The sequence below is a fragment of the Ranitomeya imitator genome, chromosome 2 (assembly GCF_032444005.1).
Source record: "Ranitomeya imitator isolate aRanImi1 chromosome 2, aRanImi1.pri, whole genome shotgun sequence".
NCBI lineage: Eukaryota > Metazoa > Chordata > Amphibia > Anura > Dendrobatidae > Ranitomeya > Ranitomeya imitator.
This window is the reverse complement of record NC_091283.1, coordinates 150,119,217-150,135,577: the sequence shown is the minus strand read 5'-3', so window position 1 is coordinate 150,135,577 and position 16,361 is coordinate 150,119,217. Positions and strand designations below refer to the sequence as shown.

The 16,361-nt window shown below is 43.8% G+C and overlaps 1 protein-coding gene across 1 annotated transcript in view; it reads left to right on the top strand.

The window, feature by feature from the left end:
• Positions 1–16,361, top strand: part of AGPAT2 (1-acylglycerol-3-phosphate O-acyltransferase 2) — a 63,648-nt gene that overhangs the window by 34,022 nt on the left and 13,265 nt on the right. The window contains exon 5 of the mRNA XM_069747477.1: positions 516–588. Coding sequence (XP_069603578.1) covers positions 516–588 — 73 coding nt within the window. The remainder of the gene's footprint in view (positions 1–515; positions 589–16,361) is intronic.

The window sequence follows — 16,361 nt, the reverse complement described above, 5'->3', positions numbered from 1 at the left end:
TCATGATGGGGAATGTAGTACTGTGTGATTCTCCACAACTGTATCTTCCATGCAGGTACGGACTGGGGCTGAAATTCAGTCCTGGCATTTGAAATCACACAGGCCCATGTTGTCCCCGTCCCCAACCACTAGATATATTACTGCTATTATCCTGGATGCAGGAAAGCAAGATTTACTACAAGCACAATATTTCTAATGATACCCGTGGCCTGGTGGGGTAAGTGACAGAGTCTGCAACTTTGTGCTCTGTCACAGCTCTTAATAATATGGGTGTCTTGAGAACACCGATTCTGTTAACGCAGCAGACAAGGCGGCCCACAACCAGACAGGCCCATCTGGCATTTGCCAGAATTGACAGTCCAGCTCTGCTGCCATGGTTGGATTAGATAAAAGGCTCAGCAGACAGTATCACACAATAGGATTAGATACAGAAGTTAATTAATATTGTATCACAAACTTTATTGTTTTAGATTTCTAGTCACTTTAATTCTTCCTGGTTCCGTGTGCTTTTCTAGGCTCCCATCATCCCAGTGGTTTATTCTTCCTACACCAGCTTCTACGACAGGAAGAAGAGTTTATTCACGGGCGGTATGTGACAAGACGCCGAGATTGTGTGTGACCAGACACTGAGATTGTGTGTGACCAGACACTGAGATTGTGTGTTACTAGATTGTATGTGACAAGACGCCGAGATTGTATGACCAGGTTTTGTGTGATGAGACACTGAGATTGTGTAACCAGATTGTATGTGACGAGACACTGAGATTGTGTGTGACCGGATTGTATGTGACGAGATGCTGAGATTGTGTGACCAGATTGTATGTGACGAGACACTGAGATTGTGTGACCAGATTGTATGTGACGAGACGCTGAGATTATGTGTGACCAGATTGTATGTGACGAGACACTGAGATTGTGTGTTACCAGATTGTATGTGGCGAGATGCTGAGACTATGTGTGACCAGATTGTATGTGACGAGACACTGAGATTGTGTGACCAGATTGTATGTGACGAGACGCTGAGATTGTGTGTTACCAGATTGTATGTGGCGAGACGCTGAGACTATGTGTGACCAGATTGTATGTGACGAGACACTGAGATTGTGTGACCAGATTGTATGTGACGAGACGCTGAGATTATGTGTGACCAGATTGTACAGTCCAAAACTTTGGACACACCTTTTCATTTAAAGATTTTTCTGTATTTTCATGACTTTGAAAATTGTACATTCACACTGAAGGCATCAAAACTATGAATTAACACATGTGGAATTATATACTTAACAAAAAAGTGTGAAACAACTGAAATTATGTCTTATATTCTAGGTTCTTCAAAGTAGCCACCTTTTGCTTTGATGACTGCTTTGCACACTCTTGGCATTCTCTTGATGAGCTTCAAGAGGTAGTCACCGGGAATGGTTTTCACTTCACAGGTGTGCCCTGTCAGGTTTAATAAGTGGGATTTCTTGCCTTATAAATGGGGTTGGGACCATCAGTTGTGTTGAGTAGAAGTCTGGTGGCTACACAGCTGATAGTCCTACTGAATAGACTGTTAGATGGCAAGAAAAAAGCAGCTAAGTAAAGAAAAACAAGTGGCCATCATTACTTTAAGAAATGAAGGTCAGTCAGTCCGAAAAATTGGGAAAACTTTGAAAGTGTCCCCAAGTGCAGTGGCAAAAACCATCAAGCGCTACAGAGAAACTGGCTCACATGAGGACCGCCTCAGGAAAGGAAGACCAAGAGTCACCTCTGCTTCTGATGATAAGTTTATCCGAGTCACCAGAAATCACAGGTTAACAGCAGCTCAGATTAGAGACCAGGTCAATGCCGAACAGAGTTCTAGCAGCAGACACATCTCTACAACAACTGTTAAGAGGAGACTTTGTGCAGCAGGCCTTCATGGTAAAATAGCTGCTAGGAAACCACTGCTAAGGACAGGCAAAAAGCAGAAGAGACTTTTTTGGGCTAAAGAACACAAGGAATGGACATAAGACCAGTGGAAATCTGTGCTTTGGTCTGATGAGTCCAAATTTGAGATCTTTGGTTCCAACCACCGTGTCTTTGTGTGACGCAGAAAGGGTGAACGGATGGACTCTACATGCCTGGTTCCCACTGTGAAGCATGGAGGAGGAGGTGTGATGGTGTGGGGGTGCTTTGCTGGTGACACTGTTGGGGATTTATTCAAAAATTGAAGGCATACTGAACCAGCATGGCTACCACAGCATCTTGTAGCGGCATGCTATTCCATCCGGTTTGCGTTTAGTTGGACCATTATTTATTTTTCAACAGGACAATGACCCCAAACACACCTCCAGGCTGTGTAAGGGCTATTTGACCAAGAATAAGAGTATAATGTTCAGAGCAGGGGAACGAGAGTGGACCCTCTGGACCGTGGAAAGACCTACCCCTGGGCGAGCAGACCTAGTGATGTACCGACCCCTATACAGGGACCATCAGGGGCAGGCCCAGAGGTCACTTACCCACGGTGGAAGTACCAAGAGGGACGGCTCCAAGAAGGAAGGAGAGACAGCAGGATCTGAGAGTAGGTTCTAGACGGGGGACCCGGGAAGACTGAGGACTGACCGGAGAGCAGGAAAGCCGGAACGGAGTGAGGCTGTGGAAAACAAAAAGTGACGTTAGCAACTAGAAAAGGGAATAATTAAAAACTGGAGAGGGATCCTAAAGAGACAAAAAGGAAAAAAACAGACGAAGCGAAGCCAAGCACAGAACCAGACGGAACAGAGTACAAGGCACAAGCACAGGAAGGAAGGGCCAGACGCACTAGCAAGGTTATGACAATCAGGCACCTAGATGCAGGAAGGACTGCCTCTTATAGCAGAGGCAGAAAGGCAGAAGTGGGATTGGCTGCTGGAATTACTGACCTTGGTGACCCCAGGAAGAAGAAATAGAAAAGATGTGCCTGCGCCCTCTGGAGAATCCAGGGCACCTGTGCAGACACCGAATTCCCCCAGGAGAGCAAGGCACCGGAAGTGAAAGGGAGGTACTGGCGCGCCCGGACCTGGAAGTAGAGCGCCGGGAGCGCGCCGCAGCAGAGGAGGAGAGACCGGCGTGCCCAGACCCGGAAACAGAGCAGCAGGAGCGCGCAGCAGCGGTAGCAGACACCACAGTAGGGGAGGAGCGGACGCGCCCGGACCCAGCAGCAGAGAAGCGGCGACGCGCAGCAGCGGTAACAGAGAGTGATGGGGTGCTACGCCAGATGAGCTGGCCTCCACAGTCACTAGACCTGAACCCAATCGAGATGGTTTGGGGTGAGCTGGACCGCAGAGTGAAGGCAAGAGGGCCAACAAGTGCTAAGCATCTCTGGGAACTCCTTCAACATTGTTGGAAGACCATTCCCGGTGACTACCTCTTGAAGCTCATGAAGAGAATGCCAAGAGTGTGCAAAGCAGTCTTTAAAGCAAAAGGTGGCTACTTTGAAGAACCTAGAATATAAGACATACTTTTAGTTGTTTCACACTTTTTTGTTAAGTATATAATTCCACATGTGTTAATTCATAGTTTTGATGCCTTCAGTGTGAATTTACAAATTTCATAGTGATGAAAATACAGAAAAATCTTTAAATGAGAAGGTGTGTCCAAACCTTTGATCTGTACTGTATGTGACGAGACGCTGAGATTGTGTGTGACCAGATTGTATGTGACAAGACGCCGAGATTGTGTGACCAGATTGTATGTGACGAGATGCCGAGATTGTATGACCAGATTGTATGTGACGAGACGCTGAGATTGTGTGTGACGAGACACTGAGATTGTGTATGACCAGACTGTATGTGACGAGGTGCTGAGATTGTGTGTGACCAGATTGTATGTGACGAGACGCCGAGATTGTGTGACCAGATTGTATGTGACGAGACGCCGAGATTGTGTGACCAGATTGTATGTGACGAGACGCCGAGATTGTGTGACCAGATTGTATGTGACGAGACGCTGAGATTGTGTTACCAGACTGTATGTGACGAGACGCTGAGATTGTGTGTTACCAGACTGTATGTGACGAGACGCTGAGATTGTGTGTTACCAGATTGTATGTGACGAGACGCCGAGATTGTGTGACCAGATTGTATGTGACGAGACGCCGAGATTGTGTGTTACCAGACCGTATGTGACGAGACGCTGAGATTGTGTGTTACCAGATTGTATGTGACGAGACGCCGATATTGTGTGACCAGATTGTATGTGACGAGACGCCGAGATTGTGTGACCAGATTGTATGTGACGAGACGCCGAGATTGTGTGTTACCAGACTGTATGTGACGAGACGCTGTGATTGTGTTACCAGATTGTATGTGACGAGACGCCGACATTGTATGACCAGATTGTATGTGACGAGACGCCGAGATTGTGTGACCAGATTGTGTGTGACCAGATTGTATGTGACGAGACGCTGAGATTGTGTGTGACGATACACTGAGATTGTGTATGACCAGACTGTATGTGACGAGGTGCTGAGATTGTGTGACCAGATTGTATGTGATGAGACACTAAGGGTACCGTCACACTATACGATTTACCAACGATCACGACCAGCGATACGACCTGGCCGTGATCGTTGGTAAGTCGTAGTGTGGTCGCTGGAGAGCTGTCACACAGACAGCTCTCCAGCGACCAACGATGCCGAAGTCCCCGGGTAACCAGGGTAAACATCGGGTTACTAAGCGCAGGGCCGCGCTTAGTAACCCGATGTTTACCCTGGTTACCAGCGTAAAAATAACAAACAGTACATACTTACATTCCGGTGTCCGTCAGGTCCCTTGCCGTCTGCTTCCCGCACTCACTGACTGCCGGCTGTAAAGTGAAAGCACCAGCACAGCGGTGAGTACGGCCGGCAGTCAGTGAGTGCGGGAAGCAGACGGCAAGGGACCTGACGGACACCGGAATGTAAGTATGTAGTGTTTGTTTTTTTTAACGCTGGTAACCAGGGTAAACATCGGGTTACTAAGCGCGGCCCTGCGCTTAGTAACCCGATGTTTACCCTGGTTACAAGCAAACGCATCGCTCTAACGGTGTCACACACACCGATCCAGCGATGACAGCGGGAGATCAAGCGACGAAAGAAAGTTCCAAACGATGTGCTACGACGTACGATTCTCAGCAGGATCCCTGATCGCTGCTGCGTGTCAGACACAACGTAACGATATCGCTGGAACGTCACGGATCGTACCGTCGTAGCGACAAAAGTGCCACTGTGTGACGGTACCCTAAGATTGTGTGTTACCAGATTGTATGTGACGAGACGCCGAGATTGTGTGACCAAATTGTATGTGATGAGACGCCGAGATTGTGTGACCAGATTGTGTGTTACCAGATTGTATGTGACGAGGTGCTGAGATTGTGTGACCAGATTGTATGTGACGAGACGCTGAGATTGTGTGTGACCAGACTGCATGTGACGAGGTGCTGAGATTGTGTGACCAGATTGTATGTGACGAGACGCCGAGATTGTGTGACCAGATTGTGTGTTACCAGATTGTATGTGACGAGGTGCTGAGATTGTGTGACCAGATTGTATCTGACAAGACGCTGAGATTGGTTTGATCAGATTGTATGTGACGAGACGCTGAGATTGTGTGTGACCAGATTGTACTCGATGAGACACTGAGATTGTGTATGACCAGACTGTATGTGACGAGGTGCTGAGATTGTGTGACCAGATTGTATGTGTTGAGATGCCAAGATTGTGAGTGTTTGCATTTGATGAGATGCTGAGATTTAGCTCCTCAGCCTGTTTTGTGGGTGGCATCTGTTCTCCAGTTCTCCATCTTCCCTGAGGAGGTCTGGGGGATTTATCTGCGTTCTGCAGCTTGTGGGGACGTGATCACTGGAGGGACCTGCAGAGATTTATCTCACACTCTGATACAGAATAATCCCGGGCTGTGGAGCCCTGGGGGATGACCGGAGGATGATGGCTGCCCCCTGCTGGATTCTCGGACATATCACACATCCTTGTTTTCTTACTCGCCTAAGATCTCCCCGGAATGCTGGTCCCATAAGGATGTTTGGGCAGTTAACAGAAGTGCTACCCTAATAATGGCTGTAGATGGGGAACACATGACTGTGCAGCTGTGTAGCTCACCATTTGTTTTGCTTATAGCATTATACAGTATACAGTGGGGCAAAAAAGTATTTAGTCAGTCAGCAATAGTGCAAGTTCCACCACTTAAAAAGATGAGAGGCGTCTGTAATTTACATCATAGGTAGACCTCAACTATGGGAGACAAACTGAGAAAAAAAAATCCAGAAAATCACATTGTCTGTTTTTTTAACATTTTATTTGCATATTATGGTGGAAAATAAGTATTTGGTCAGAAACAAAATTTCATCTCAATACTTTGTAATATATCCTTTGTTGGCAATGACAGAGGTCAAACATTTTCTGTAAGTCTTCACAAGGTTGCCACACACTGTTGTTGGTATGTTGGCCCATTCCTCCATGCAGATCTCCTCTAGAGCAGTGATGTTTTTGGCTTTTCGCTTGGCAACACGGACTTTCAACTCCCTCCAAAGGTTTTCTATAGGGTTGAGATCTGGAGACTGGCTAGGCCACTCCAGGACCTTGAAATGCTTCTTACGAAGCCACTCCTTCGTTGCCCTGGCGGTGTGCTTTGGATCATTGTCATGTTGAAAGACCCAGCCACGTTTCATCTTCAATGCCCTTGCTGATGGAAGGAGGTTTGCACTCAAAATCTCACGATACATGGCCCCATTCATTCTTTCATGTACCCGGATCAGTCGTCCTGGCCCCTTTGCAGAGAAACAGCCCCAAAGCATGATGTTTCCACCACCATGCTTTACAGTAGGTATGGTGTTTGATGGATGCAACTCAGTATTCTTTTTCCTCCAAACACGACAAGTTGTGTTTCTACCAAACAATTCCAGTTTGGTTTCATCAGACCATAGGACATTCTCCCAAAACTCCTCTGGATCATCCAAATGCTCTCTAGCAAACTTCAGACGGGCCCGGACATGTACTGGCTTAAGCAGTGGGACACGTCTGGCACTGCAGGATCTGAGTCCATGGTGGCGTAGTGTGTTACTTATGGTAGGCCTTGTTACATTGGTCCCAGCTTTCTGCAGTTCATTCACTAGGTCCCCCCGCGTGGTTCTGGGATTTTTGCTCACCGTTCTTGTGATCATTCTGACCCCACGGGGTGGGATTTTGCGTGGAGCCCCAGATCGAGGGAGATTATCAGTGGTCTTGTATGTCTTCCATTTTCTAATTATTGCTCCCACTGTTGATTTCTTCACTCCAAGCTGGTTGGCTATTGCAGATTCAGTCTTCCCAGCCTGGTGCAGGGCTACAATTTTGTTTCTGGTGTCCTTTGACAGCTCTTTGGTCTTCACCATAGTGGAGTTTGGAGTCAGACTGTTTGAGGGTGTGCACAGGTGTCTTTTTATACTGATAACAAGTTTAAACAGGTGCCATTACTACAGGTAATGAGTGGAGGAAAGAGGAGACTCTTAAAGAAGAAGTTACAGGTCTGTGAGAGCCAGAAATCTTGATTTTTGTTTCTGACCAAATACTTATTTTCCACCATAATATGCAAAATAAATGATAAAAAAACAGACAATGTGATTTTCTGGATTTTTTTTTCTCAGTTTGTCTCCCATAGTTGAGGTCTACCTATGATGTAAATTACAGACGCCTCTCATCTTTTTAAGTGGTGGAACTTGCACTATTGCTGACTGACTAAATACTTTTTTGCCCCACTGTATGTCTTCATCCTGCACAGACAGATCATCAGATGAAAACCCCAATTGTCCATAGACCTGTTGGATCCAAGGGTCATTACGGTCTGATAGTCCCTTGATGTACGAGTCGATGTCATTAGATATGTCGGCGGCACAAACCCAGGTCCATTTGTAACTAGAAAGATATCAATGTGTGTCCAGCTTCCCTGTCCATGTGGTGACTAAGCTGTGCAGTCCCTATTATTATTAATTGGCCTTCGGCTTGAACCTGAGCTATGGCAACTGGAAGAGTGCACGATCTGTAGGAAGATCGATCTTATGCAAACCTAGACAGGTCCACAAGGGTCTTCTCCAATATTATCAAGCCATCAGGTTGCTGTTCTTCCTCTTCGCCTTGTTCCTTCTATTCTTCCGACCATGATGTCCATCTCCAGTTATTGCTCTCTTCTTACGATGTGTCCAAGGTAGCTTGGTGATCCTTGCTTTGAGTGACGTCTGGCTTGATTCATTTCAAGATTGATTTGTTTGTCCTTCTTGCCATCCATGGTATTGATAGCATCCTTCCCCAGCACCTCATTTCAAAGGCATTGATTATTCTTCTGTATTGTGTCTTTATCATCCAGGTTTTGCATCCATATGTTATTACAGAAAAGACCAGACTATGTACGATCCGGGTCTTCATCATCCGTGAAATGTTTCTCGATTTGAAGATCTTGTCTAGTGACTTCATTGTTGATTTTCCCATAGCTATTCTCCTATTGACTTCCGGTGTTGTCGCTGCATTTTGAGTGATCATTGATCCAAGTAGGCTGAAGTCCTTTACAACCTCCAGTTCATCACCGTCCTTCTCAAATGTGTCCCGGTCATTCCTGGCAGTAGTCAAATTCTTTATCTCCTTTGTGTTGAGTAGCTGTTCCATGTTCGTACTTGCCAACTTAAAGCTCCATTAATATGTCCTTCATTCCATCTACGCTTGTTGGTATTAATGTTGTGTCTTCTGTGTATTTAAGATTGTTGATGATTCGTTCCTCCTTCTTTCTCTGCAAATCTAACCTTCCTGAAAATAGCTTTTGCATAGAAATTGAAGATAAATGGTGACAGGATGCAGCCTTGTCTGATGTCTCACTTTACTTTGAACCATGTCGTGTCGCCATGTTCCGTTGGAACTGTTGCTTCTTAGTCGATGTGAAGGTTCCTAATGAGGCTGATCAGGTGGTTCGGTACATCCATATCCTTCAAGGTATTCCAATGTTTCTGGTGATCAATGCAGTGGAAGGCTTTGCTGTAGTGGATGAAACAAAAATAGATCTCCTTGAATTTTTTGGCCTTTTCCATAATCGATCTGTTAGCAATTGTGTCTCTTGTTGCTTTGCCTTTTCAATGTATCTGGGTGTCCACCTCTAGTGAAAATGATGCACAACAGACTGCACGTTAACTCTGCCGGCACCATTCCAGTCTATGCTCCTTTGGCGCATGCTTACAAATCGCATTTTGCGGGAGGGGGGGGCCCACGAAGGTGTAAAACAGTGCAATGTGCAGGCACCCTAAGGCTGTATCCATGTTTGTAGGCTTTTCAGTAGTACTTTGCTGCTATTAACCCCTTTTTTCATGTACAGCACCATGGAATTAATGGTGCTATATAAATAATAGTCCGATCATTTCCACATTTTGAAGCATCTGCCTTCTTCGGAATAGGAATAAACACCGATCTTGTCCAGTTCTTGGGCCATTTACCAGTTGTCTATATCTGCTAACGCAGGTGTGTGTTGACTCCCACTGCTGTTTCATAATTATTGGGTCTATTGGAGAATTTAGTTTAATAAATGTAATAAATCTAAGAATTTATTAGCTCTATTGGAATACTGTCACATACAGGCGCTTTGTTGTTTTACAGAAGCTTTATTGCAGCAATGACTTTGGCTCTCTATCATTTCCAGTCTCTGTTTCTTCTAGTCCATTTCCACAGCTTGACTCTAATCTTTGCTGTCAAAAGTTCATGATCAATTCCAGAGTCAGATCCTGGACTTTTTTTCAGGGTAATGTTTGGCAAACTCCCTACATATGTAGTCAATCTGATTCTTATAGGCCCCATTCAGTGATGTCCATGTGTAGAGTCTCTGTAATTTTGTTCATGATGGACAGTTGATTTGTAGCACAAAAGTTAATGAATCTTCCTCCAGTCTGGTTTCATTCACCAAGTCCAAAGTATCCAACAATGATTCCATGTTTGCTGTGGCCCACTTTGGCATTCAAGTCCCCCATGATAATGAGTACAGTGGGTACAGAAAGTATTCAGACCCTTTTAAATGTTTCACTCTTTATTTCATTGCAGCCATTTGGTAAATTCAAAAAAAATTCATTTTTTCTCATTAATGTACACTCTGCACCCCATCTTGACTGAAAAAAAACAGAAATATAGAAATTTTTGCAAATTTAATAAAAAAGAAAAACTGAAATATCACATGGTCAAAAGTATTCAGACCCTTTGCTCAGACACTCGTATTTAAGTCACATTCCGTCCATTTCCTTGTGATCTTCCTTGAGATGGTTCTACGCCTTCATTGGGGTCCAGCTTTGTGTAATTAAACTGATAGGACTTGATTTGGAAAGGCGCACACCTGTCTACATAAGACCTCACAGCTCACAGTGCATGTCAGACCAAATGAGAATCATGAGGTCAAAGGAACTGGCCAAGGAGCTCAGAGTCAGAATTGTGGCAAGGCACAGATCTGGCCAAGGTTACAACAGAATTTCTGCAGTACTCAAGGTTCCTAAGAGCACAGTGGCCTCCATAATCCTTAAATGTAAGAAGTTTGGGACCACCAGAAGTCTTCCTAGACCTGGTCGTCCAGCCAAACTGAGCAATCGTGGGAGAAGAGCCTCGGTGAGAGAGGTAAAGGAGAACCCCAAGATCACTGTGGCTGAGTTCCAGAGATGCAGTAGGGAGATGGGAGAAAGTTCCACAAAGTCAACTATCACTGCAGCCCTCCACCAGTCGGGCCTTTATGGCAGAGTGGCCCGGCGGAAGCATCTCCTCAGTGCAAGATATATGAAAGTCCGCATAGAAGGACTCCCAGACTATGAGAAATAAGATTCTCTGGTCTGATGAGACGAAGGTAGACCTTTTTGGTGATAATTCTAAGTGGTATGTGTGGAGAAAACCAGGCTCTGCTCATCACCTGCCCAATACAATCCCAACAGTAAAACATGGTGGTGGCGGCATAATACTATGGGTGTGTTTTTCAGCTGCAGGGACAGGACGACTGGTTGTTATTGAAGGAAACATGAATGTGGCCAAATACAGATATCCTGGATGAAAACCTCTTCCAGAGTGCTCTGGACCTCAGACGACTTGGCCGAGGGTTCACCTGCCAACAAGACAATGACCCTAAGCACACAGCTAAAATAACAAAGGAGTGGCTTCAGAACAACTTTGTAACCATTCTTGACTGGCCCAGCTAGAGCCATGACCTAAACCCAATTAAGCATCTCTGGAGAGACCTGAATATGGCTGTCCACCAACGTTCACCATCCAACCTGACAGAACTGGAGAGGATCTGCAAGGAAGAATGACAGAGGATCCCCAAATCCAGGTGTGAAAAACTTGTTTCATCATTCCCAAGATGACTCATGGCTCTACTAGCTCAAAAGGTGCTTCTACTCAATAGTGAGCAAAGGGTCTGAATACTTATGACCATGTGATTTTATTTTATTTTTTATAAATTTGCAAAAGTTACTACTTTTTTTTCTTAAGTCAAGATGGGGTGCAGAGTGTACATTAACCCCTTAAGCCCCGAGGGTGGTTTGCAAGTTAATGACCTAGCCAATTTTTACAATTCTGACCACAGGTCCCTTTATAAGGTTATAACTCTGGTACGCTTCAACGGATCCCGGTGATTCTGACATTGTTTTCTCGAGACATATTGTACTTCATGATAGTGGTACAATTTCTTTGATATTACCTGCGTTTATTTGTGAAAAAACGGAAATTTGGTGAAAATTTGGATAATTTTGCAATTTTCCAACTTTGAATTTTTATGCCCTTAAATCACAGAGATAAGTCACACAAAATACTTAATAAGTAACATTTCCCACATGTCTACCTTACATCAGCACAATTTTGGAACCAAATTTTTTTCTTGTTAGGGAGTTATAAGGGTTAAAAGTTGACTAGCAATTTCTCATTTTTACAACACCATTTTTTTTAGGGACCACATCACATTTGAAGTCATTTTGAGGCATTGATGCATGGATGTGTCATGTGTCCATGCATCAATGCCTCCTGATGATCCGTTAGGTGAAACGCGTTGAGGCGCACTATGACATCTTTCAAACGATGAGTACCTTTTCCTTTTCCTTACTGCTCAGCGGCTTGATTACATATGCACACTACTAGATGACTGTGGTATAATATGCAAATGAATGTCTGAGGAAGGGACATTTTAGGCATCATTTTGTTATGTGACCTCTAATTGTATGCAATATCAAAGCATAAATATGTATTGAGGCACATTAAGGTTATTCCCTATATAATTTGCATTTTTTCATCCTCTGATATAGACCTAGTCTCTATGCTAGTGAGTGTGATATCAGTATATGTGCTGCTTTCTGTTTTCATATCAACATATATCAACTTTGCAATAAGATATATATACGGTATATATCTGTCCCTGCCAATTTTTTATAGTTACCCATAGGGATTCCAAGGGATAGCCGACGTGGAGTGGGGGCGCCATTTCCGCTGAACAGTAGGGTGCCAACCCCCGCGGCTAGGCAGGTATTGAGACTATAGGGAGCAGTATAGCAAGGATTTTTTGTTCACAAATAGCACTTTATTTTTTGCACTGTTTTGCACTTTGTATGTCTGTGTCTCTCACCCTGTCAATTTTTTGAGCCCAGCATCATTATGGGCTATATCGGCTGTCTTTTCATCTTTACCCAATCATTTCCTGTTGAGTAATTGGAGGCCCAAATGTGACACATATGTTTAGGGCATCAACAGGAGCACTAGGGCTAGCCGACGTCTGAGTGGGGGCGCCAATCTCGATTGTGTCTAGGGTGCCAACCTCCGCAGATAGGCAGTGGTCATTTAGGGCCCATTATTAGGGCTACGTAGAGAGCACGGTTGTCTGTAGTATTATGTTCGTGGTTGTTTCATGGATTCATGTAATTAATAAAATAGGTATTGTTATATATATTTTAAGAGTATAGGTAATTGTGTCTTACTAATTTTCTCGGACCTATAACCAGTATTAGTTTTTGGATTTCACATGGGTCTATATAATAGAAAATAACCAAGTGTGACACCATTCTAAAAACTGCACCCCTCAAGGTGCTCAAAACCACATTCAAGAAGTTTATTAACCCTTCTGGTGCTTCACAGGAATTTTTGGAATGTTTAACCCCTTAAGCCCCGAGGGTGGTTTGCACGTTAATGACCGGGCCAATTTTTACAATTCTGACCACTGTCCCTTTATGAGGTTATAACTCTGGAACGCTTCAACGGATCTTGGCGATTCTGACATTGTTTTCTCGTGACATATTGTACTTCATTTTAGTAGTAACATTTATTCGATATAACTTGCGTTTATTTGTGAAAAAAACGGAAATTTGGCGAAAATTTTGAAAATTTCGCAATTTTCCAACTTTAAATTTTTATGCCCTTAAATCACAGAGATATGTCACGCAAAATACTTAATAAGTAACATTTGCCACATGTCTCCTTTACATCAGCACAATTTTGGAACCAAAATTTTTTTTTGTTAGGGAGTTATAAGGGTTCAAAGTTGACCAGCAATTTCTCATTTTTACAACACCATTTTTTTTTAGGGACCACATCTCATTTGAAGTCATTTTGAGGGGTCTATATGATAGAAAATACCCAAGTGTGACACCATTCTAAAAACTGCACCCCTCAAGGTGCTCAAAACCACATTCAAGAAGTTTATTAACCCTTCAGGGGTTTCACAGGAATTTTTGGAATGTTTAAATAAAAATGAATATTTAACTTTTTTTCACACAAAATTTATTTCAGCTCCAATTTGTTTTATTTTACCAAGGGTAACAGGATAAAATGGATGCCAAACATTGTTGTACAATCTGTACTGAGTACGCTGATACCCCATATGTGGGGGTAAACCACTGTTTGGGCGCATGGCAGAGCTCGGAAGGGAAGGAGAGCCATTTGACTTTTAAATGCAAAATTGACAGGAATTGAGATGGGACACCATGTTGCGTTTGGAGAGCCACTGATGTGCCTAAACATTGAAACCCCCCACAAGTGACACCATTTTGGAAAGTAGACACCCTAAGGAACTTATCTAGATGTGTGGTGACCACTTTGACCCACCAATTGCTTCACAGAAGTTTATAATGCAGAGCCGTAAAAATAAAAAATCATATTTTTTCACAAAAATGATCTTTTCGCCCCCAATTTTTTATTTTCCCAAGAGTAAGAGAAGAAATTGAACCTCAAAAATTGTTGGCCAATTTGTCCTGAGTACGCTGATACCCCGTATATGGGTGTAAACCATTGTTTGGGCGTATGGCAGAGCTCGGAAGGGAAGGAGCGCCATTTTACTTTTCAATGCAAAATTGACTGGAATTGAGATGGGATGCCATGTTGCGTTTGGAGAGCCCCTGATGTGCCTAAACATTGAAATCCCCACAAGTGACACCATTTTGGAAAGTAGACCCCTTAAGGAACTTATCTAGAGGTGTGGTGAGCACTTTGACCCAACAAGTGCTTCACAGAAGTTTATAATGCAGAGCCGTAAAAATAAAAAATCATATTTTTTCACAAAAATAATCTTTTCGCCACCAATTTTTTATTTTCCCAAGGGTAAGAGAAGAAATTAGACCACAAAAGTTGTGCAATTTGTCCTGAGTGCGACGATACCCCATATGTGGGGGTAAACCACTGTTTGGGCGCATGGCAGAGCTCGGAAGGAAAGGAGCGCCATTTGACTTTTCAATGCAAAATTGACTGGAATTGAGATGGGACGCCATGTTGCGTTTGGAGAGCCCCTGATGTGCCTAAACATTGGAACCCCTCACAAGTGACACCATTTTGAAAAGTAGACCCCTTAAGGAACTTATCTAGATGTGTGGTGAGCACTTTGACCCAACAAGTGCTTCACAGAAGTTTATAATGCAGAGCCGTAAAAACAAAAAATCTTATTTTTTCACAAAAATGATCTTTTCGCCCCCAATTTTTTATTTTCCCAAGGGTAAGAGAAGAAATTAGACCACAAAAGTTGTTGTGCAATTTGTCCTGAGTGCGACGATACCCCATATGTGGGGGTAAACCACTTTTTGGGTGCATAGCAGAGCTCGGAAGGGAAGGAGCGCCATTTGACTTTTCAATGCAAAATTGACTGGAATTAAGATGGGACGCCATGTTGGTTTGGAGAGCCCCTGATGTGCCTAAACATTAAAAACCCCCACAAGTGACACCATTTTGGAAACTAGACCCTCTAAGGAACTTATCTAGATGTGTTTTGAGAGCTTTGAACCCCCAAGTGTTTCACTACAGTTTATAACGCAGAGCCGTTAAAATAAATTTATTTTTTTTTCGCAAAAATTTTTTAGCCCCCAGTTTTGTATTTTCACAAGGGTAACATAATAAATTGGACCCCAAAAGTTGTTGTCCAATTTGTCCTGAGTACGCTGATACCCCATATGTGGGGGGGAACCACTGTTTGGGCGCATGGCAGAGCTCGGAAGGGAAGGAGCGCCATTTGGAATGCAGACTTAGATGGATTGGTCTGCAGGAGTCACGTTGCATTTGCAGAGCCCCTGATGTACCCAAACAGTACAAACCCCCCACAAGTGACCCCATATTAGAAACTAGACCTCCCATGGAACTTATCTAGATGTGTTGTGAGAACTTTGAACCCCTAAGTGTTTCACTACAGTTTATAACGCAGACCCGTGAAAATAAAAATTCTTTTTTTTTTCACAAAAATGATTTTTTAGCCCCCAGCTTTGTATTTTTACAAGGGTAACAGAATAAATTGGACCCCAAAAGTTGTTGTTCAATTTGTCCTGAGTACGCTGATACCCCATATGTGGGGGGGAACCACTGTTTGGGCTCATGGCAGAGCTCGGAAGGGAAGGAGCGCCATTTGGAATGCAGACTTAGATGGATTGGTCTGCAGGCGTCACGTTGCATTTGCAGAGCCCCTGATGTACCCAAACAGTAGAAACCACCCACAAGTGACCCCATATTGGAAACTAGACCTCCCATGGAACTTATCTAGATGTGTTGTGAAAACTTTGAACCCCCAAGTGTTTCACTACAGTTTACAACGCAGAGCCGTGAAAATAAAAATCCTTTTTTTTCCCACAAAAATGATTTTTAGCCCCCCAAATTTTTATTTTCCCAAGGATAACAAGAGAACTTGGACCCAAAAAGTTGTTGTCCAATTTGTCTCGAGTACGCTGATACCCCATATGTTGGGGTAAACCCCTGTTTGGGCGCACGGGAGAGCTCGGAAGTGAAGGAGCACTGTTTTACTTTTTCAATGCAGAATTGGCTGGAATTGAGATCGGACGCCATGTCGCGTTTGGAGAGCCCCTGATGTGTCTAAACAGTGGAAACCCCCCAATTATAAATGAAACCCTAATCCAAACGCACCACTAACCCTAAT